This window comes from Phascolarctos cinereus, unplaced genomic scaffold, assembly GCF_003287225.1.
Source record: "Phascolarctos cinereus isolate Bilbo 61053 unplaced genomic scaffold, phaCin_HiC Scaffold_726;HRSCAF=1367, whole genome shotgun sequence".
In the NCBI taxonomy this organism is placed as follows: domain Eukaryota; kingdom Metazoa; phylum Chordata; class Mammalia; order Diprotodontia; family Phascolarctidae; genus Phascolarctos; species Phascolarctos cinereus.
Window position 1 is genome coordinate 306,294,220 of NW_027556098.1, and position 23,819 is coordinate 306,318,038.

A 23,819-nucleotide genomic window follows, 5' to 3' on the forward strand; every position below is an offset into this window, starting at 1 on the left:
AAACCTGGCTTCAAACACATACTAGATGTATGACCCTGGGCAAGTCATTTAGCCAATGTCTGCCTCATTTTTCTCATCTGTAAAATAGGGATAACAATACCACCCACTTCTCAGGGTTATTCTAAGAACAAAATGAGAGAATATTTGCACATCTTAAAGTGCTGTATGAATGCTAGCTGCTATTAAGTGTCATCCCCATATTACATATGAGGAAACTGAGGCACAGAAAGATTAAGTGAAAACATGAATATTTCAAAGAGATCTCCTTTTACAGCTATTACTTATATTCAAAAGTAGTCTATCCACAACATTAGGATACATAGGAGGAAAACACACAATAACCACCGTCGTTCAGATGACACTTGATCTGTGGAATTTTTCCAATTTTTTTCTGGGCACAGGACCACCATGCAGTGAGAAAGGGAAGCAATAAAATCCTTATTTTACAGATCACAAAACTGATTTTCAGAGAAGATAAGTGATTTGCTTAGAACATCAAGCCGAATAGAAACGTAACCCTTATTCCCTCACTCCTCATCCAGGACTTTATCTCTCTTGCCATGTTGTTTTGGGCATTTGGCAGGACTATATTCAGGCAGTCCCCAGCTGACAAAGGGAATCAGCTGTTTGGAATTCTGAATGCATTTCCCCATAGAAACAGTGTCATACATGGCAGTTGGTTTCCCTGGCCAGCCCACAATAGCTTATTTAACCCAAAACGTAGCACCACGGCTGCAGTAATGGTTCTCCAGAACATAACCACCACAGATACTGATTCTGTTGGGTTCAGATTTCCAAGATGGCGTGTCAGGAGCCCCTGTTTTCTCATACCTGTCCTGTCAGGGGAGTTGGGAGGTTCTCCCTGTTCATAGCCTGTCCTATTTCTAGATCACAGACTTCAATAGGGTTAGGGTCAGGGCCACAGCCCAGTGATGAGGAGCCAGGTGGGCAAGGGAAGAAATGAGTGGATACTAAACAAGGAGGATTAACAGGTAAAAGGGACTTTGGGGCAGGTGTTAAGGTGGTGCAATGGATAGAGCACCGGTCCTGGAGTCAGGAGAACCTGAGTTCAAATCCAGCTTTAGACACCTACTAGCTGTGTGACCCAAAAGAAAGAATCACTCAGTGAGTAGAATGGTTACTTTCTGATCTTTTGGGGAGGGAAGTCTATCTGTGAGGCTTCCACAGAAGGAAAGGACAAAGTTTATTTTCCCTTCCTGCATTTTCTTTCCAGAGACTATAGAGATGAGTGGGAATGGAGTGTTGGCCTGCACGAAGTTTACCTTTTTTGTCACAGTCAAGTAACTGTAAGTTATTTGCAAAGTGAAGACTAGTTTTCTACTAGGAAAGAAGGTGACAGGGTTTGAAGACTATCTGCCCACTCTTCAGATTATCATGGTTGAATGAAATGTCCTTTAAAAAAACAGAAATAAAAGGGCTTCAATGTGAAAATAAAGAAAAGGGATCTGAAGAGTCAGAAAGCAACCCTGACCCGTGACAGGAGGTTGGAGGTTGGAGGTTGGAAGAATATGTCCAAGAAGAGAAGGAGAAGAAATGAACGTATATCAAGTCAACAAGCATTTATTAAGCACCTGTTGTATGTCAAGCACTGTGCTAAGCTCTGGGAATACAAAGAAAGGAGTCTTTGCTCTCAAGGAGCTCATATACTAGTTGGGGAGCCAACATTCAAATAATTAATATGCAAACAAGTTACACATGGGATAAATTGGAGACAATCTCAGAGGGGAAGCACTAAGATTAAGGATGACTAAGAAAGGCTTCCTGGAGAAAGTAGGACACTAGCTGAGATATCAAGGAAGTCAGGAGGCAGAAATAAAGTGGGAGAGCATTCCATATATGTGACGGCCAGCAAAAATTCCCGGTCAGGAGATGGGTTGTTTCAGGAACAGCAGAGACCTCCATCACTGGATCTCAGAGTAGCTTGAGGGGCATAAGGAATAACAGGACTGGAAAGACATAAAGGGCTTCAGTTATGAAATGCTTTAAAAGTCAAGTAGAGGATTTTGTATTTGATCCTGGAGGTTAAAATAGGGAGCCACTGGAGTATATGGAAGAAGAAGGAGAAGGAGAAGGAGAAGGAGAAGGAGAAGGAGAAGGAGAAGGAGAAGGAGAAGGAGAAGGAGAAGGAGAAGAAGGAGAAGAACAGAATGATATTCATGTTCAGACCTATGCTTTAAAGAGATCCATCTGATGTGAAGCAAAGTAATAAATCTGAGTCTCTTCTGAAAGATGAAGGAGCCAGACCTTCTGAGAATGAAACAGCTGCTTATTCTCCAAGAATATGACGATGTGGATCTACAGGTGCCATCCCATGAGACAGCATCCGCTAAGTGTTCAGAGGCGGAAAAAACAAGTTGTGGTGATTGGAGACTCCCTGTTGAGAGATAATGAGGCAGCTATTTGTCAACTCGATATTAACAGTAGAGGGGTCTGCCATTTTCCCAGGGCACATATCCAGGAAGTGCTGGAAAGCCTTCCAAGACACATCAAACCAAATGACTACTACTGACTTCTGGTGCATTCTCAAGGGTGTAAATGATACTGCCAGAGGGAGTCTAGGAAGCATTGCTGAAGATTATGAAGTTTGGGGTAAGAAACTGAAGCCCTTAAGACCACAGGTGCTATTTTCTCCCCTGCTGCCAGCGAAAGACAGGGGCTTCAGAAGAGAAAGGCAAATTGGAGAAGTAAATAGCTAGTTAAGAAAGCATCTGAAAATAGGATTTGGAATTCTACACTACAGCTTAAAATGTAGCACTAGTGGCTTCCTAGCCAGGAATGGAGGGCCTCTACAAAACTCTTATTAAAATGCTTAGAGTTTTGCAACTCTTAACACTGAAAGAAAGGGAGCTAGAGAAGGTTAGCAACCAATAAACACCAGGCTAAATGTCTCTGCTGAGGGTAGGAAGAACAGTAGCCGTAGAGGCCCTCACCACAGAAGAGAAATTCTAAGAAAGGAGCCAGTGACAACAACGATAATCAATCAAGCAATAAACATTCATTAAATGCCTACTGTGCATGAGCTCTGCCTAGCTAATGATAGCTAGCACTTATGTGGAGCTTTGGGCTTTGCAAAACACTTGATGAATATTATTTTATTTGATCCTCACAACAACCCTGGGAGGCAGGGGTTGTTATTGTCCCCATTTTATAGATGAAGAAACTGAGGCAGGCAGAGGTCAAGTGACTTATCCAGGGTCACAGGGCTACTACGTGTCTGAGACTGGATTTGAAACCAAGTCTTTTTGAATCCAGGCCCAGTGATCTACCACAACAAAAGTTCAGGACCTTTCAGTAAGATCATGGGTTAATAATAAAGTATGTGCAATGAAGGACAGCCAGGTGGCACAAGATAGAGCATTGGGCTTGGAATCAGGAAGACTCATCTTTGTGAGTTCCAATCTGGCCTCAGATATTTACTAGCTATGTGACCCCGGGCAAGTCACTTAACCCTGTTTGCCTTGGCTTCCTCTTGTAAAATGAGCTGGAGAAGGAAATGGCAAACCATTCTAGTATCTTTGCCAAGAACACCCCAAAATGGGGTCAAGAAGAGTTGGATGCAACTGAAACAACTAAACAACGATAAATGTGTGACAAACAAGATCTACCAAAAATCCCAATGCAGTGACCTCATTTGACCCAATAGATATCACTAAGTTTCAGTGGAATGAAAGCCATTGTTTGAATATGGATCTAGAAGGGGCGTACCTTATTCAAAATGGACAATATAGTTAAAGGAGGGGAGTAGAGCAACACTTCATCTGGAAGACACATCTATGTGACAAAATCTAGTTACCCCAATGGGGATCAAGATGAAGGGAGTTTATGTGGAACTCTTTGGAAGCAGAAACTTGCTATTGGAGTATGTTATAAAGCACATAGACAGAAAGGGGAAATAGAAAAGATGATTTGGAAATAGGGCACAAGCCAAGAGCAGAGACATGGTATAATAGTAATAGACATCTTAAAGATCTGGAGCTGCGATTTTCTCTCACTCACTGACAGAAGCAGAATAGTTAACAATCTTTTCACTTGGCTTAAAATAATTTCCTCCTTCAGAAGATGAAATAACCAAAGAGGGAAACTTCTACTGATATTTCTTTTACTGGTGATTCTATTTCTACTAGTAATTCTCACCACAAAGAACTGGTTGCTAAAATAGAAATGAGGGGAACCCTGGGGTAAAATTACTTTTTTCTTCTTAGAATTTGTGAGAGAAAAAGAGCAGAAAGCCAGACATAATCTTCCATATACCTAGATTTGGGGAGAGCAGATATTTGAAGGTTCAAAGATGGTCTTGGATCATAGGATCCCATGGACTAAAATTCTACAGGGAAAGTCAGCCCAGAGATATGAGAGGAGGTCATGAATTAATTCTGTAATCACCAGGAGACATATTTCTTGTGTGTGTATATATATATGTGTATGTGTGTGTGTGTGTTAAAACAGTAATTTGTTTTTCAAAAAACTATCTATTTTTAGTTTTCAGTATTCACTTTTATAAGATTTTGAGTTCTAAATTTTCCCTCTCCCTCCCTTCCCCCCTCCCCAAGATGACATGTATCTGATATAGGCTATACATGTACAATCATATTAAACATATTTCCACATGAATTGTGTTGTAAAGAAGAATCAGAACTAAAGGGAAAAACCACAAGAAAAAAACAAACAAAAAAGAGAGAAAGAGAAAATAGTATGCTTCAATCTGCATTCTGACCTGATAGTTCTTTCTCTGGATGTGGATAGCATTTTCCATCTTCAGGCTTTTGGAATTGTCTTAGATCATTGAATTGCTGAGAAGAGGAAAGTCTATCACAGTTAATCATTGCACAATGTTGCTATTGCTCTGCACAATGTTTTCCTGGTTCTGCTCACTTCACTCAGCATCAGTTCATGTAAGTCTTTCCAGGTTTTTCTGAATTCTGCCTGCTCATCATTTCTTATGGAACAATAGTATTCCATTACATTCACATACCACAACTTGTTCAGACATTCCCCAATTAATGGGCATCCCCTCAATTTCCAATTCTTTGCTACCATGAAAAGAGCTGCTGTATTTTTGTACATGTGGGTCCTTTTCCCTTTTTTATGATCTCTTTGGGATACAGACATAAAAGTGGTATTGCTGGATCAAAGGGTATGCACAAGTTTATAGCCCTTTTGGCATAGTGAGGAGACATATTTCTGATGAGCAAACTCCTTAGACTAATAATATTTTAACAAGAATTCATCAGTCAACTTAGATTTTGTTTTTGAAGTTATATACAGAAAATAGAGGCAGGGTCAGGTAGTGGAAAATGAATAGAAAAGCATGGTCTTATAGGAGTAACAAGATTATACTTAGAAAATCCTAGAGAATCAAACTACTTGAAATTATTAACAACTCTAGCAAAGTTGCAAGATACAAAATAAACCCACATAAATCATTGGCATTTCTATATATTACCAATAAAGTCCAGCAGCAAGAGATAGAAAGAGAAATTCCATTTAAGATAACTGAAGACAATATAAAATACTTGGGATCGACTTGCCAAGGCAAACACAAGAGCTCTATGAACACAACTATAAAACACTTTTCAAACAAATAAAGGCAGATCTAAACAATTGGGAAAATATCAGTTGCTCATGGGTAGGCCAAGTCAATATAATAAAAATGACGATTCTATCTAATTTAATGTGTTTATTCAGTGCCATACCAATCAAAATATCAAAAATTATTTTTAGAGCTAGAAAAAATATAATGAAATTCATCTGGAAGAACAAAACCTGAAGGATATCAACGGAATCAATGGGAAAAAAAATGGGAAAGAAGGTGGTCTAGCTATACCCGAACTAAGACTGTATTATAAAGTGGTGATTTTCAAAACAATCTGGTACTAGCTGAGAAACAGAGTGGTGGATCAGTGGAATAGAATAGGTACAAATTACATTACAGTATTATATTATATATGACTGTAGCGATCTAGTATCTGATAAACCTAAGGATTCAAGCTTTTGAAACAAAAACTCATTATTTGACAAAAACTGCTGGGAATACTGGAAAACAGTATGGCAGAAACTAGGTATACACCAACATCTCATACCATATTCCAAGATAAAGCCAAAATGATTTACACATAAAGAGTGATATTGTAAGCAAATTAAGAGAGCATGGAATAGTTTATCTGTCAGATTTATGGATAAGGGAACAATTTAGGACCAAATAAGATACAAAGAGCATTATGAAATATAAAATATATAATTTTGATTATATAAAATTAAAAACTGTTTGCATAGATGAAATCAATGCAACCAAAATTATAAGGAAAGCAGAAAACTGGGGGGAAATTTGCAATAAGTATCTCTGATAAAGGCCTCATTTCTCCAATATATAGAGAACTGAGTCAAATTTATAAAAGTGTAAGTCATTCCTAAAATAATAAATGGTCAAAGTATATAAACAGGCAGTTTTCAGACAAAGGAATCAAAGCTATCTGTAGTCATATGAAAAAGAATGCTCTAAATCACTGTTGATTAGAGAAATGCAAATTAAAACAACTCTGAGGTGCCTCCTCATACCTATCAGATTGGCTAATATGACAAAAAAGGAAAATGTTGGATGTTGGAGGGGATATGGGAAAACTGGGACACTAAGGCACATTGGTGGAGTTTTGAACTGATCCAACCATTCTGGAGCACTATTTGGAACTATACCCAAAGGGCAATCAAACTGCATACCCTTGGATCCAGCAATACTACTACTAGGTCTGTATCACAAAGACATCAAAACAGGGGCCAGTGGCTGAAGGACCTATTTGTACAAAAATATTTATAGCAGCTTTTTTGCAGTGGCTAAGAATTGGAAATGGAAAGGATGACCATCAATTGGGGAATGGCTCAACAAGCTGTGGAATATGATTGTAATGTAATATTATTATGCTATAAGATGCTACAAATAGTATGATATCAGAAAAACTTGGAAACACATATATGAACCGATGCATAGTGAAATGAAGAGAACCAGAAGAATGCTACACACAGTAACAGCAGTATTGTTTGATGAAGAATTGTGAATGAATTAGCTATTCTCAGCAACACAGTGACAAGACAATCCCAGAGGCTAATAATGAAACATACTCTCCACCTCCAGAGAAAGAGCTGATATTGTTTGAATACAGACTGAAGAGTACTATTTTTCACTTTCTTCAGTTTTTTCTTTTTTTTTCAGTCTTGTACAAAATGACCAATATAGAAATGTTTTACGTAATTGTACATACATAACATGTGGAGAGGGGAGGGAGGGACAGAATTTGGAACTGGAAACTTTAAATAAAAATGTTAAAGAATTGAAAAAAACAAAAAGTAACATCAAGGTCGTCAAAACTCAGAATGATCCAAAGCTGGAGAAGGAAGCTAGAGATAACAACACAGTTTGGGTGATTTTTGTTTGTTTTGCATATTGGGGAACAAATAAAAGAGGATCAAAAGTTGGATAGGACCTCTGCCTGGAGTGAATGATAATGATAAGAGATGACCAAAAGAAAAAAAAGAGCTGCACAGCTTCCTCATTTCCAAGGAGTACAGCACCTGGCTCACTATCTCCTCTCCTCCTCACTGGTTACTCCTCTCCATCCATGTTGGTCATTCTAAATCCCTCACTTTCTAATGTATTGGTCTCCTTGAACCCTTCATTCAAATTCAGCCACACAGTCTGGATCTCATGATATCCTCCTTTGAAACACAATCTTTGCTCTCAAGACCTGTAATGCCTTCACCCATTAGTATTTCCTCAGGTCATCATCCCTGCTCTGACCTCCTTTCACATCCAATCATGACCCTGTAATTAGGGACTAAGAAGGAAGTTTTTAATGGAATGTCCCAGGGATCTGCATTTGATCCTATACTGTTTAACAGTTTTATTAATGACTTAGATAAAGTTGTACACAGCATGCTTATCGAGTTTGTAACTCATGTGAAGTTATAAAGATTTGCTAATATGCTGAAAGACACATCAGGCAAGTATGTGGTGTAGTAGAAAGGGAAGGAAGAAGGAAGGGAAAGGAAATAAGATGTATTTAGCATCTACTACTGTGCCAAGCACTGTTATAAGTATTATCTCCCTTGATCATGCAGAAATAATACTTTATTTGGTGCTGTAGAATTTGTGTTCAAATCCCAACTTTGCCACTTGCTAGCTGTCTGATGTGGGCATAGTAATTTGCCCATCTAGACCTCCTCACTTTCCCCGTCCACAAAATAAAAGACGATAGATGATCTCTAAGGTTTCTTCTAGCCCTAACCCTATGATCTAAGAACATTGGAATGAATCTAATAAGATGAAATTTATTAGGGACAAATATAATATCTTAGTTCCAAAAACTCAACTTTACAAGGTCAAAATGTGGGAGGAGTAACTAAGCCAAAGATTTTCCATAAAAGGTCTAGGGATTTTAGTGGACTTGTGTTTCAATATAAGTTAACAGGAGTATGATGTGGAAGCTAAAAGGGCCAAGGCAGTCTTAGTCTATGATAAAAGAAGATAATGTTCAGCACCAGGTAGTCAGTAGTCTCATTGCCCTGTGTCCATGGGAGTCAGGATCCATCCAGAGTATTGTGTTCAGTTCTGGGCCCCACATTTTAGGAAGGATGTCAGTAAGCTAGACAGTGACAAAAGGAAGGCAAGGAAGAAGATGGAAGAACCTTGAGATCATGTCATACGATACTGGCTGGAAGGAACACCCTGGAGAAAAGACGCTATTCCAAGGACATGAGTTGTCTTCATATGTATCATTTGGAGTAGAAGTGTCATGTGGAAGAAGGATTGTGCTGGTTCTGCTTGGCTCCAGAAGGCAGAATGAGGAACAACAGATGTACACTGGATTGAAGACAGATTTAGGCTTCACATGATGGAAAACTTATGAGATGCCTCAGGAGGTACTATGTCCCACTTAACTGGAGATCATGAATTAAAGGGTGGACAACCACTTTTCAGGCATATTGTGTAGAGAGGATTCTTGTTCAGATATTGGTTGGGCTAGGTAGCCTCTGAGATCCTTTCCAACCCTGAGATTCTGTGATTCTTTCTCTCATGATTTTCAACTGTCAGTGAATCTGGTAGACAGAGGACAGGATGATAGCAGGACAAGGTTAAACCTCTCACTTTTTCTCTGCCACTAAATCCCCAACTGCTTCTCTGCATCAGGTTCCAGTATTGGGAGAAGAGCTTAAGTTAGAGTTAGGAGAGGATCCAGGAAAGTAGTCAAATTCATGGTGCATAAGGAAAAGACTGAAGAAAAATCTCTAACAATGGCACTGGGGAGGGAAGAGGAGTGTCTGGGTTCACGGAATACAGTGAGTTGGGAACTGTCTTTAGTTGTTAGAAGCTGCCATTATTTCTGAAAGATGTTTCTAGCATATAGTGTAGATACAGCCTCGTTAGCAGATAGCAGTGCTTTCTGAGTAATTGTAGCCGGCATTCAAAATAAGGAATGAGCTTTCTTTGCATCCTTCTCATGAGGTATTGCAACCTCCCTGGGTTTCTGTCACTTGTGTGTAAGTGACCACATAGTACTCAGACCAGAGTCATGTTTGCCAGTGAGACAGCTTCCCTCTTCCTTCCTCTACCTTGCATAGTTCTGGTACAGGCCCATGAGGCAGAGGGAAGGCCATAAGAATGTGCTTCCATTCAGACTCAGTAGCAGTAGAGGTAGCTATTTTTTGGTGTTGCCCTTTCCATCCCCTTGTTTGTGTGCTCTTAGTAAATGGAGCTCCAAAGAACAAATAACCTGTGAACTTGTCCTTGGTCTACACGTTTTGAAACTGCCAAGACTGCTATATAGAACTCAGTTTTCAGATGCTAGAATCATAGAAATTCAGCTTCAGAAATCTAGTCTACCTGCTCCCTCTATAACCTGATGGCCCTTGTCATGGTACAAAGACCTGAGTCCAAATCTGGCCTCAGGCATTCACTAGCTGTGTGACCCTGGTCAAGTCACTTTGCCTCAGTTTCCTCAACTGTAAAATGGAGATAATAATGGCACCTACCTCTCAGGGTTACTGTGAGGCTCAAATGAGATAATATTTGTAAAAGCACTTAATACAGTGCCTGCCTAGCAAATTTACCTAGCAAATGGTAGGCAGTATATAAATGCTTGTTCCCTTTCCCCACTTCCCTTCCCTATCATCTATGAGCTTTCTTCCAATGAGGGATCATCTAGCCTCTGATCAAAGAGTTTCATAACATCTCCCTCTTTCCAAGGACAGCCCATTAAATTTTTGAATTCCTCATCATGTCGACCCTTCATCTGAGTCCTTTGTAACTTCTTTGTAGTTTGGATCCTGGCTCTCCACTCAGAGCCCAAACAGAACACCTCTAGACAGCCTTCCATTGGAATACCATAGTCATATAACCCTTAACTCTTCTTTTCTCCAGGCTAACATCCCAAAGTCCTTCAAGACATCTTCACATGTTATGATATCAAATCCCCTCGTCATTCTGGTTCTTCTTCTCTGGGCAAACTCCAGATTGTAAATGGCCACACTACGTGTAATACCCCCAACTGAACATCATACTCTAGACAAGGTCTAGTCAGGCCAGACTGCTGTAGGATTTCCATCATTCTTCCTCATTATGGACACTATTTTTCTATTAATCTAATCTCAGGTTGAATTCTCTTTTTCAGTTTAATTTTCAATTATCTTTTTTCACATTCATACACTTAACTCTTTTGGGGGGGGCTGGGCAATGGGGTTAAGTGACTTGCCCAGGATCACACAGCTAATAAGTGCTATGTGTGTGAGGCTGGATTTGAAGTCAGGTCTTCCTGAATCCAGAGCCAGTGCTCTATCTGCCCCTACACTTGACTCTTACTGACCTTGCATTCCATCAGTCTCTTTTTATGTGAACTGATGTCTGAACCATCCTGTACTTGTACAGTTGTTGTTTAAGCCCCAAAATAGGGCTTTACATTTTTCCCTATAAATTTCATCTTACTAAATTTGTACCATCATTCTAAACCATTGATCTCCTTTTGAATCCTGAATCTGTCACCTACCATATTAAGAATTCTCCCAATTTCATAGAATCTACCAGCTACATCTTCCTCCAAGTTATTAATAAAAAATGTTGAACTGAAAAATACCAAGCACAGAACCTTATGGAACTGAGACTCTCTAGGTCTGGTCATTCAGTAAGTTTAGAATTTAATTAAATATTCTCAGCTAGCTTACATCCCGCCATCTTGCCTGCAGAAGTATCATAAGATACTTTGCTGAATACATTGCCAAAATCAGATATGCTGTATCTACATTATTCTTCTCAATCAGTCTAATAACCCTGTCAGAAAAAAAAAAGGAAGTGGGTTCAGTCTGGCATGACTTCTTAATGAACCCCTACTACCTTTTAATGATGGCCATTCCCCTTCCTGAGTGCTCACAAAGATTAACCACTTATTCTCAGACCTCTGTGGTGGTAGAACCGTTCAGCTCAAACAAAACTTGTACAGAACTCTCTTAATCAAAGCATTGTCTTTGGAGTCAGAGAGCCTCAATTCAAATCTCAGTTCTTCTACTTGTTACCCATGTGATCTTAGGCATATCACTTAACTTCCTTGGACCTCAGTTTCCTCAGCTGTAAGATGAGGGGGTTGGACGACATAGCCTCTAAGCTTCCTTCCAACTCAGAATCTAGATTATTGTTTTAGTGTGTATTAGTTTTGACATCAAATAACAAGGACTTTTTGAAGCATCAAAACACTTTAATTTTTCAGATCAATTTTCCCAGATCAAATAACATTACAAATCCCTTACCATGAAGGATATGTTTATTTGCTACCAATAAGCCTTTTTTAATTGGGAAAATTAGATAATCACCTAAGATGTTACACAATTACTTTTCATTTTGTTCTTTACTTTCTAAGCCAGTGTTACCTTGAGATTATCTCAGTTTATCATACTTTGATTTTTAAAAACTTGAGATTTTTCTTTATAAATTTACTGTGCTTTGTCTGTGAATGTTTTTGTAATACTCCAGAAATCATTTTTAAATGGGTAAAATAACACATGTTTGTCATCCTTAATTTTCAAAGAAGACCACAATGACATCACTGCATCAGGGTCAATGTACAGTGTGCCCAACTGTGGCTGATCAGAGCAATACAAGCTCAGAAGGCTCTACTATAGATTGGACTCAAATAATCCATATGAACATTTGGAGTGGAGAAGGCTCTAAATGTGTGCATCTCACATTTCTTTTGAGCTACTGTGATTCTGCTTTGCTCATAGAGCACAGGGCTTTCTTTGATACAGGTGTGCCATGCTGAGTGGTTCTGTGCCAGTGTCTCCCAAGTCACACAGTCAATTCCAGAATTATTCAGAGAGACCTAGAGAGTGTCCTTGTACTGCTTCTTCTGACCTCTGTGTGAGCATTTGCCTTCTGTGGGTTCTCGACATTGGAATAACTAGAAATAAACCTACTCGGGAAGGGACCTATTATCATATTTGCATTTCTCTTCAATTCGGGATATGTTACTCGAGCTACGATTACAGATGTTTATTTCATCATCAGAGCCTTGATTATTAACACTTTTGCTTTCCTGTCTCTTCAGACTTCCTGATTTTACCCAATTATCCTCAATATAGACATTGGTACAAAAAAATTAGAGTCAAAAATATCTCTAATAACATAAATGCACACTGGTTATTTTACAAGCACTCTGCTGAAACACGCCAACAACTAATTGTATTTTTGCATTCTGCATTTTGGAAACTGTTCTGTAATTGACTCAGGAAAGAAAATGTTTGGTCAATTGTTACCAGTCCTTCTCTAATAGTCACATAGGTTTTGAACCTCAGAATCATCTTCGACACCTCTTCCCCAACCCAAAATATCCTATCACGTGTGATTCCTTCTAGAGCTACATCACTCTCATAGCCTCTTTTCTCAACTCATATGTCTCCCACCCTAGTTCAAGCTTTTATCACATCATGCCTGACCTATTGCAGTAGCAATATATTTTCCCTGCTACAGCAGTATTCCTAAAGCAAAAGGTCTGACTAGGTTGCTGCCTTGTACAAAAAGCTTCAGTAGCTTACTATTATCTTTAAGATCAAATGTGAATGCCTCACTTTGGTGTTTCAGTCCCTTCACAGAGAATCTGGAACCAGATTGCCCTTCCACACTTATTTAATATTATTGCTCTTTGTGCCTTCTGTGTTTGACAAACTGGTCTCCTTGCTGTTCTGCACACATGACATTATCCCTTCTTTCTTTGTGTCCCTTTGTGAGGCTGTCCCCATACCTGCAATGCAGGCATCCTCCAGCAACATCCACAGGTGTTGGGAAGAGGTGTAAAGCACTTCACAAGTCTTAAAGTAGTATATAAATGCCTATTATTGTTATTATTTACCTACGGGTACCAGATCTCCAGTCTGCTGATAACTGCATTCCTATGGAGTCCAAGCAATATTTATAGAGCAATAGAGGGTTGGGTTGGTAAATGTTTAACAGCTGGGCCCTCTGGGAAAAAAAAAAATGAATTTTTCTTTGTATTTCCAGTACCAGGCACCCAGTACACACTTAAAAAATACTTGTTGATTGGTTGATTAATTGAATTTCCATACTGCATCAACACCCAAATTGTGTACTTCCAACAGATCCAGCAAATTACACTGGTTTGCTGGGTATGATTTTATACCAGTGCAGCTTTTTTTTTTCTTTATGGAGCCCCTGGCTACTTTTTGTAACTTCAGAATTCCGCAAAGCAAAGTTTGAGAAATGTTGCGTTTATTCATCCATTCTAAAGTTTTTCCAGAATATTTTCCTCCAAAGCATTAGATGCCCCCTAGCTGTTAGTTTGAAGACTCTATTTTCTTTCCCTTTTAAAAATTGGGCCATGTGCCTCTCTCAAGTTCCAAAGCACTTCTCCCATGCTCTACATGCTTCATAAACAAGTTATTTCAGTACCTGAGAATGTAATTCATTTAGGCCAGATGGGCTGAGCTCATTTAGGACAGGTGCTGTCTTACCATCAGCTCAATTTCCTTGGATTTCAATTTTTCCTTAACTATTTTTTTGTTTTATCCTTCTTTATTTGAAGATAATTCTGTAGATGGATAAAGTAAAAACAAAATAGGAATTAATTTCTGCTTTTTTGTGTCTTTCTTTTTACCGTCATCCTATCTACCCCAAGCAGCAAGCCTATCCCTTCTTGCCCATAGTCTTGTATTAAAAGCCCTTCTTTTCATCCTTTGTATTTTTCATAAGATTGACATGTGTTTTAGGAATGCAGCAGTCTTTTGTATTTGTTTCTATAATTTGGCCTCATTTCCATCTTTGATATTTATCCTGTTTTTAAAATCCAAGTCTAGTGCAGAATCCTCCTTACAGTCATCTCTTTAGACATCTTTTTTTCTTTTTTATAGGAATCATTTGCAACTACACCTTTAGCATTTTGTTTATGAAAGGTTTTCATCTTTCTTCAGTAGACCTCCGTTTAAGGTCAAAGGATCACACGTATCTTCTCCTTGACTTTTATGAAATCTGTCTTCTTAATGTCTAGGATACATGTTAAACTCTTCCTGGTATCCCCTTCTTATCTTATCATGAGCTCTAAAATGTCATGATCATTTCCTCTCCATGTTTCCCATTGTTTCTATTTTAAAAACCAAGGCATCCTTGTCTGTCTAAATCAGATCCACAGTAGATCATGTTTTATAATTCTGTATCTCATACAGAATTAAAGAATGTTAGGGAAAGAGAAAAAGAAAGCAACCTTAAATAGCATCTAGTTGACCCCCTTCTTTCTCCAGATAAGGAAACTGAGTCCCAGAAAGTTGAAGTGACTTTCCTGAGTTAACAAAACTAGTTTGTTTCAGAGGTAAGGACTAAAACCTAGGCCTCTAACTCCAAGTTTCATGTTCTTCTGGTGGCTACCTCTGATTATCTCCAGACACCAAAACAACATAGAAAAAAATCAAACTAGGTGTTTGGCACACTAGACACTTAAATAACTGGATGGCTGACTAGATTTTAAACTTGACAACTGCTGGTCTTGGCCTAGACAGGCATAGAAATAATATTACCCTCTAAGTGATCTTTCTGGGATTGTGAAGATCAGTGAGAAAATATTAGTAAGGAGCTACCACCTTCTTGGAATGAATCTTTCATAAAAATGTAGATATAGAACTGGATGGGACCTTAGAGGAAACTGAGGCAGAGAGAGCCTAAGGTCTCTTGCCTCAGGTCTCAGAGGTAGTAAGCAACAGAACCAGGATTTAAACCCAAGTCTTCTGTGAACCCAGCGTACTATCAACTGTACCGAGAATTTATCAAGCTAAAAACATAATCTTGCCATACTAAAACCTCTTTAGTTTGGAATTTGTGACCATTTCATCACACTGGATTGACAGCTATATTTTTACTACCTACCAAAACATGATTTTCTAAGCAAATTATTGTCAATAAAATCATGGATACATATTTAAACTACTTTTGGAAACAAACCTTTATGCATTTTACAAGCACCATCTTAGTACAAATAAAAAGATGATCTCAAAACCTCTCCTTACCAAAATCCACTCTGGCAGGATACTTTAGCTTAGTTTGAGATACTATATGAACTTGAAAGTAATTAAATTTGAAAAAATCATTGTTGAAAAGTAATCTAATAAGGCATGTCTACAGCACTCTTAAGATTTGAAAAGTGCTTTGTAAAAGTGGCTTTCTATGGTCACACAACTAGTAAGTGCTAAAACAAATATTCAAATCAAGTTCTCTCCTGACTTCAAATCTCACCTTCATTTCACTACTTCAGTTTGGAAGTCAGAGTTTTCATTAATCCCCTCCCCTCTCTGATGAGTGAAACTAGTCAGGTTTTCCAGTATTATCACGTTCTTATGAGAAAGGTTCAGTGCTTTCGGGCTATGATTGTTTTAAACTGAGAAAATTCAATTTTCTCTAATGTTTAATTTGGCTTTTAAATGTTTGTATTCCTGTGTATACACCTGAAACATTTAGGAAATGAACTCATCTTCCCCACTAAATCAGGTCTGTCCTCTAACTCCTGTTTTCATTAATGTTGGCAACATCCTCGCAGTCACATAGATTTAAAACATCAGAATCACCTTTGATGCTTCCCTTATCATTTTCCAAATTCTTCCATTTCTTCCTTTGTAGTCTATTATATGCGTCTATCATTTCTATTCTACCTGACACAAACCTGGTTCTGTCTCTTACTATCTCATACCAAGATTTTTGCAATGGTCTCTCAAACATTCTCTCCCAATTTCCCTATACACATCAGTCACAAATTAATATTCCCTAAATAATGCCTTTACCATGTTATTCCCTTGCTTATAAACCATCCATGATTCCCCAGTGATTAGAAGACAAAATCCTAAAGTCTTAGCCTGGAATTCAAGGCACCCTTCCCAATTTGGCCCTACCTATCTTTCCAACGATATTTCATATTACTTTCCTACATGACCCCTTCACACTTGACAAACTGGTCTCCTTTATATCCCCCAAACTTTCCTTGTTCTTTTCTCTTTGTTTATACTTTTATTTCTACATAAAATGCCCTCCCTCTAGTATATCACTACCTATTGAGGTCTTACTCATTCTTCAAATGTCATCTTCTCCATGATGCCTTCCCAGCAGAAAGTGATCTCTCATTTGTGAGTTCCCCATAATATTTATCTTCTATCCCACTCATGTGATGCTTACCAAATATTGCCTCCTATTATAGTTATCTGTGCACACACTGTCTCCTTTACTAGGTTGTAAGTTCATTAAAGATGGGAAACGTGTCTCTGCATTTTGTGTACTTTATGATGTTCACTGCAGCAAAGATGAAACTCAGATTAACTTACAGAAATGTTTTACTCTTTACAGCAAAACCCAAAATTAACTATGTGGAGAACAAAACTGCCATGGAATTGGAAGAGCAGATTACTCTTACCTGTGAGGCCTCAGGAGACCCCATTCCCTCCATCACCTGGAGAACTTCCACAAGAAACATCAGCAGTGAAGAAAAGGTATAATGTCTCCCAGGCCATCAGAGCCTTGGAAGCTAGACTTGAAACAGCTCAAGTCAGCCACAGTGCCTGGGCCTCTCTGGTGAGCAGGAAGACATAATTATTGTCACCAGGGCACACAGAGTAGTCCCAGAGCCTTCCCGAACCCACTTTATCAGTATGTCACCTCCTTGAAATCCAGGCACAACAGAATGGGGCAAAACCTTCCTTGCATAAGCAAAGAGGTAGGCAGCTTCTGGATACAGAGTCACAAAGTGAAAGACTTTGGGAGGAGGAGGGTTGGGCAGTTTCAATGTCAAAGGTTATGAAGCTATGAGAGATGAGGAAAAGCCGAGAAGCTGACATTCCGAGTAACTGTGTCAGGTTGCTTCTCTCTCTCATCACAGGGACCAAAATGAGCCTGCTAATTCTATTCCTTATATATTATATGCTCATGCTGTCTCTGTACTGTATGCATAAAACCTTGGTCGCCTTTTTGTCTGCCTGTATTGTTGGTCACATATCAATATCATTTTGTTCTAAAGGCAAAAATAATTAGCAGTTTCAAAATAGTATTTTTCTCCCCACGTAATTTGTTACACAGTCTTCTTTACTGTATTCGGTGGAGGTTTAGGGAACATTTCAACCCCCTTTACCACTTAATGGAAAAGGTGGTTGAAAACAGTTGGCAAAATTTACCTCTGGGGATGTAAACTTGTATGCCACTGGAAAGTTACTTTTTGTTATCAGTAATCTGCCCCTCCCCCCAAAATAAAGTAACCCCGTTTTTATCTGACCTTTACTGGTTTAATGAGGCCAAATGTAGACATGTAATTTTAAAGTAAAGATGTAATTTTGAAGCAAAATGTTACTGCTTCTATGCTATTTAGCAAGTTTCATCTCACGCGTCCTTTGGGGCTCCATTTTTCTTAGCCAGGCAGTGAGATAGTGCAGTGGCTAGGTAGAGTGCTGGACTTGGAGTCAGGAAAATGAGTTCAGATTGATACTTCTTAGGGGAGTGACTTTGTATGAGCCAAACTGTCTCAGTCCCATCTGTAAAATGGGGATAATAATAGCACCTACCTCCCAAAATTTTTGAGTATCAAATGTGATAACATGTGAAGTACTTTGCAAACCTTAAAGCACTATATTAATACTAGCTATCATTATTAATTAGTCAGAATAGTGTCATCAACTCAGGAGCAATCATCTTAGCTGTGTAAAACATTGGTAATGGATTTCTTAGTGACTAGAAAACCATGAATTATAGAATTTCACTGGCCTTCCTGACTGCTGGTAACTCTTTAGAAGGAGTAGGCTAGGACCAAGTTAAAACCAAAAAAGAGGGGAACATAGTGTAGAATCATGGTGTCAGGAATGTCCATTTGACACGTATACTTTTGAAGGAATCTCCTGCTTTGCCAACAGATAGCCTAAGAGAACACCCACTGTTCCAAAGAGCCCTTTTCACTTAGACTCTCCTCTGAAAAACTGCTAAGTATTTTTGGGACTTTCACATGTGCTATTTGGTATCATAGAAATGATATTAAGGAAGTTTGGTATTTATTTTGAGAAATTCCTTCATTCAAATTGTAGTTTTTAACTCTCTATCTCAGATGTCACCTGTAAGCATGTTTGTTATATGGATTGAGTGTCTGTTTCAGGGCTTAAACTGAAGGGTCTGCTGCTTAGTAAATAGATATGTCGGGGCAGCTAGGTGGCACAATGGATAAAGCTCTGGCTTTGGAGTCAGGAGGACCTGAGTTCAAATCCAGTCTCAGACACGTGACACTTACTACCTGTGTGACCCTGGGCAAGTCACTTAACCCCAATTGCCTCACCACCACCTCCCAAAAGAAAAAAAAAGGCAAAAAAAAGTAAATAGATATGTCCAAAATGACCAAGGAAATGTGTGTCTTTGATCTAGGTCATCACACATAGTAGGACACTGAAATGTATCTCTGTCCCAGGTGAAAAATCATAAACTAATTAATTTCAAAACTCTCTGGGTCTTAGGTCAGAGATACATTAATAGGCCAAGACATACCAGAAAAATCATTAAGATTTGTGTCCATGCTGCCTGATTTAATGAGCTGACAGTCCTGGATTAAAAACGTAAATCTGTTTTCTGTAGAGTGGAGACAAGAAACCATGTACCCAATATAGAACCGTGAGCATGGTGGGTAAACATTAAATATGAAAAAATATAGAGAGACACATATATATGCCTTGAGCATAGTATGGAATCATTTTTGATGTGACTTAGCATATTTCATCATTTTATATTACCAGTCTTCCTTACTGTTGAATAATTAGGAGTACCCTAATAACACTAGTTTTATGATAGTTTATTTGAATATGTATTGCCTTAACTTTTATGGGAAGTAACACTAGTAACTGTTAGAAGTTCTCTAAACCCCTAAATATCATGACATAGTATTGTTAACATGTCTACCTTTGAGAAGAGTGTCAGATTCCTTACATGATATAGTAATGACACAGATGAAAGATGCTTAATCTTGTTTATGGACGACATTTAAAAAAATTCAAATATGGGCTATCATGTCTCTGCTTGTAATAGGAATGGTCTAAGCAGATTTAATTCCAGACAAAGTGAAAGTTCATTTTTTTTTACTTTTATCCACATAATATAAACATTACCAAATACTGGTAGTCTTTCGAGTTTCTATAAAAGATGATACGTTTTCCTCATTAAATTCAGGGGCATGTTCCAAGCAGATGAAAAGACCTAATTTTTACTCATTATGTAAGCAAGGAAGGCTTCTTGGAAACATACTAAGGACTGGATCAGACAGAATGCTATGCGCATTTGTTGTTGTTGAGCTATTTCAGTCGTGTTGGACTCTTCGTGACCCCGATTGGGGTTTCTTGGCAAAAATACTGGAGTGGTTTTTCATTTCCTTCTCCAGCTCATTTTACTGATGAGGAAACTGAGGCAAACAGGTTTAAGTGACTTACCCAGGGCCACACAGCTAGTTCAGTGTCTGAGGATGGATTTGAATGCAAGGTTTTCTGACTCTAGGCCCAGCACCCTAGCAACCATGCCACCTAGCTCCCCTTAGAATAGTAAAAACTGGAAGGGACCATAGAGAGCAACTAGTTTCACATCTTGCACAAATAAGGAATCCTTTCTTCATTGCTCCTATCAAATAACCACGCAGCCTCTCCTTGAAGAGTTTCGATGGAAACTTCATAAGCTTACTTCACATTTACTTTACATTCTGTCATCAGGCAGCCTACTGGTTGAGTTGAAATCTGCCTTCCTGTCACTTCTACCATGCCCCTCTGAGGCAACTCAGAATAAATCCACTTGTCGTCACAATGTTTCATCCCTTGAGATGTTTGAAAACAACTCTAATATCCCCATTGTCTCAAGTATTCCAGACTAACATCCCCATTGCAGCAGATAGGTGGCGCCATAGTGCATAGAGGGCTGGGACTGTAGTCAGGGAGACTCATCTTGATGTGGCCCTCAGATGCTTACTAGCTGTGTGACCCTGGGCAAGTCACTTAACCCTGTTTGCCTCCGTTTCCTCATCTGTCAAATGAGCTGGAGAAGGAAATGAGAAGCCACTCCAGTATCAATGCCAAGAAAACCGTAAATGAGGTCATAAAGAGTCAGGTACAGCTGACATGATAAAACAACAGTTCCCCATTAATATTTCTGGGCATTATGTGATGCCCTGAACTGAACAAAATACTTCCAATGTGTTTGTATAATGCATAGTATAGTGAAATACTGTTATATTACTCTGGACACTACACTTAATATTGAATGAGTTTTGTTGTTTGGTTTTTTTTTTCAGTTGTCAAGTCACCCTACAGGATTATATTGAGCTTATGATCTTTTTCTTATAAAGTCCTATCAAGACAAGTTTTCTACCTCCTCTGCTAGTACAGATGATTTTTTTCAATGCAGATGTATGGCTTTATATTCATTCCTATTACATGTGTTGTTGGCTTCTGCCCATCATTACAGATTGTCAGCATCTTTTAAAATTTTGATTCTGACATCCACCATAACAGTTATCCCTTTCAGCATTTTGTCAATTTGATAAACATGTCTCTAATTTCAACTAAATAATTTATAAAAGTGTTGAACAGGACAGAACCAAGTATAAAATTGCACGGCATATCCCTGGAGATCTTCCGTAAGCTGATAGCATACCTTTAATTAACACTTTTAAGGTACAGTCATTTAACCTGCCACTCATCCACCTAATTGTACTATCATCTGGCCCACTTTTCTATATCTTGTCTACAAGGATATTTTGACAAATTTTCCTTAATGCATTTCTGAAATTCAAATACAATATTTATACAGAATTTGTCTGATCTATCAAAAAAGAAAATGAGATGAGTTTGGCATGATTTGTTCATAGTGAACCCGTGCTGCCTCCTGATGAGTACTGCCTTATTTTCCAAATGCTCACAAACCATCTGTTTAACAATCTGTTCTAAACCAGGACTGGTGGTGCATATCTATAATCCTTGCTACTGAAGAGGCTGAGGCTGGTGAATCACTTGAGCTCAGGAGTTCTGAATCTCAATAGGACTATACAAAATCTGGCATCTACACTTCACTTCCAGCCTGGGTGAGATAGGGAGACCCAGTCTCGAAAAATAAAATAAAATAATAACAATAACAACAACAATAATAATCTTTTTCTAAAATTTTGCTAAGTTTATTACCAAATTTGCCGGTTTATAGTTCAGATTGTCTCCCATTTTTCAATTCTTAAAAACCATAATTTTGTTTTACAAAATCTTTTTCATCCTTTATGATTTCTCAAAGATTGTAGACAGTAATCCCTATACTCTTCAGCAGCCCAGGATGGAATTCATGAAGGCCTACAGATAGATTTATTTAAAGGAACTGGATACTCTTACTATCTCCTTACTACTCATGGGCTTCAATCCCATCTTAAACAAAGTATCTTCTACCTTTCCCAGATTGGTTTCAACAGCTACACAGCTGGCTTAAACAGTGTTTGAAATAAAGCCATGTAGCTATGGATGAAAGAAGAAAGACAAGAAAAAAAGTCAGAAGGAAAGAAGTATTAAAGACAACAAACAAAAACAGTTTTTCTGAAAGAGAAAGAATCATAAAATCATAGGATTTCATATTTAGAAGGAGCCAAGTTCATCTAATTCGACCCTCTAGGAGAAAACTGAGTCTGAATATGTATATGTGTGTGTATACATATATGTGTTATATAACACATATACACATATTTCTGTTATGTATATGTGTGTACATATGCACGCACACACATATACATAATATATACCATATATCCCAATGCAAACACATGTGTATGTAATGTATACGCATCTATGTTTGTATACACACCTATATACATATACATATACATATACATATACATATACATATACATATACATATACATATACATATACATATACATATACATATACATATACATATACATATAGCCAAACCATTTAAATGAGTTTACCCAGTGTTTCTCCCAGAAGGAAAAATTACATAGCAAAAACAAGAGTTTAATACATATAGCGATTTTAAATATTCTGATTGCTTCAGTGGAATATTAAATATTTTCTTTAATAAAGTGAATTACAGTATGAGCCAGTTGAAATAATCTTTGACTCACAAGTCTTTTTCACACCAGATCCTGACCAACTTTGTCTTGTTGCTTCACATCTGAGTTAAGCCTCATAATTATTATCAAGCTTAAGTGATAGTAAAAGCTAAGGTTACAATCATGCAGTCCATGACTTCCTAATCAAATACTTCATGCCTTCTTAATGGAAGTGCCACAAGCCTGGAATTAAGCAAGCCCCAATCTTTTTTCATATAAATGGTTCTAGTATATTGATTTGTTTACAGATTGATCTCCAGACAGTCACTTAGTCAAATTGCAACTAATTAAGTTGATTTTTTTATCAGAATAGTTGAAATAACAGACCAATTAGTTTGTTTTGGATCATCAAGATTATTGGATCAGAATCCACTGTTTAGCAATTGATTCCTCAGTGATCACGCTGACAACCTCTCACAGTTTAAATTGATATTCATAATGGTTAGTCTGGTCATGTATAGAAAGGGGGTCCTTTGCAACAATTCAGTTCCATTGTAAGTTGATGTTTCCATACCATCTTCATAACACCCCCTTCTATCCAGATCCATTTGTAATTTTGCCACGTTTCGAAATATATATGGTGTTACATGCCAGATTTCTTCATTATCTAGAAATATCAGTGATTTAATCAGTGCTGATACTCAAGTCTACCTAAAGCAAAATGCCTAATGGATAGTCTTCATGGGTTCCAGTTTTCATGGAAAAAAAAACATTCAACATCTGGTGGCCAGTTTCCTGTTGATGAGCTTCTCCAGACATAGCTAAGCGGTCCCAAGCCATAGTCAAAACCTTTGCAGGTTAGTAGGACCTACAGGAGCTAGCACTTCCTTCACTAATGTAAGTAACATTCGTGGAGCCAGGATCACCTCCATGCCAGGATGAGGCACTGAAGTAAAACCAAAGTGGAGGATACCAAAGATGAGTTCAAATAATGATTGATTGTCTTTTCAAACACTCAGAAGAGTTGAACTGAATCTCAAAATAAGTCATTAGTTTTGTCATTAAGAGCCTACTTGATCATTTGCATTGCTTAAAAAGGATTACAAAGGTGGGGAAACAAGACCAGGAAAGAAAATTTTCCTGAAGGGATAGAGCAAGAAAAAAAAAAAGACAGAAGCCAAACTGTTCTAATGAATTGAATATTTAGGTGGAAAAAAGGTTATA

The 23,819-nt window shown here is 38.1% G+C and overlaps 1 protein-coding gene across 1 annotated transcript in view; it reads left to right on the forward strand.

The window, feature by feature from the left end:
• NCAM1 (neural cell adhesion molecule 1) overlaps positions 1 to 23,819 on the forward strand; it is a 449,248-nt gene that overhangs the window by 364,209 nt on the left and 61,220 nt on the right. Inside the window, 1 exon segment of the mRNA XM_078156859.1 lies at positions 16,889 to 17,031. Within this exon segment, the coding sequence (XP_078012985.1) occupies positions 16,889 to 17,031 (143 nt within the window).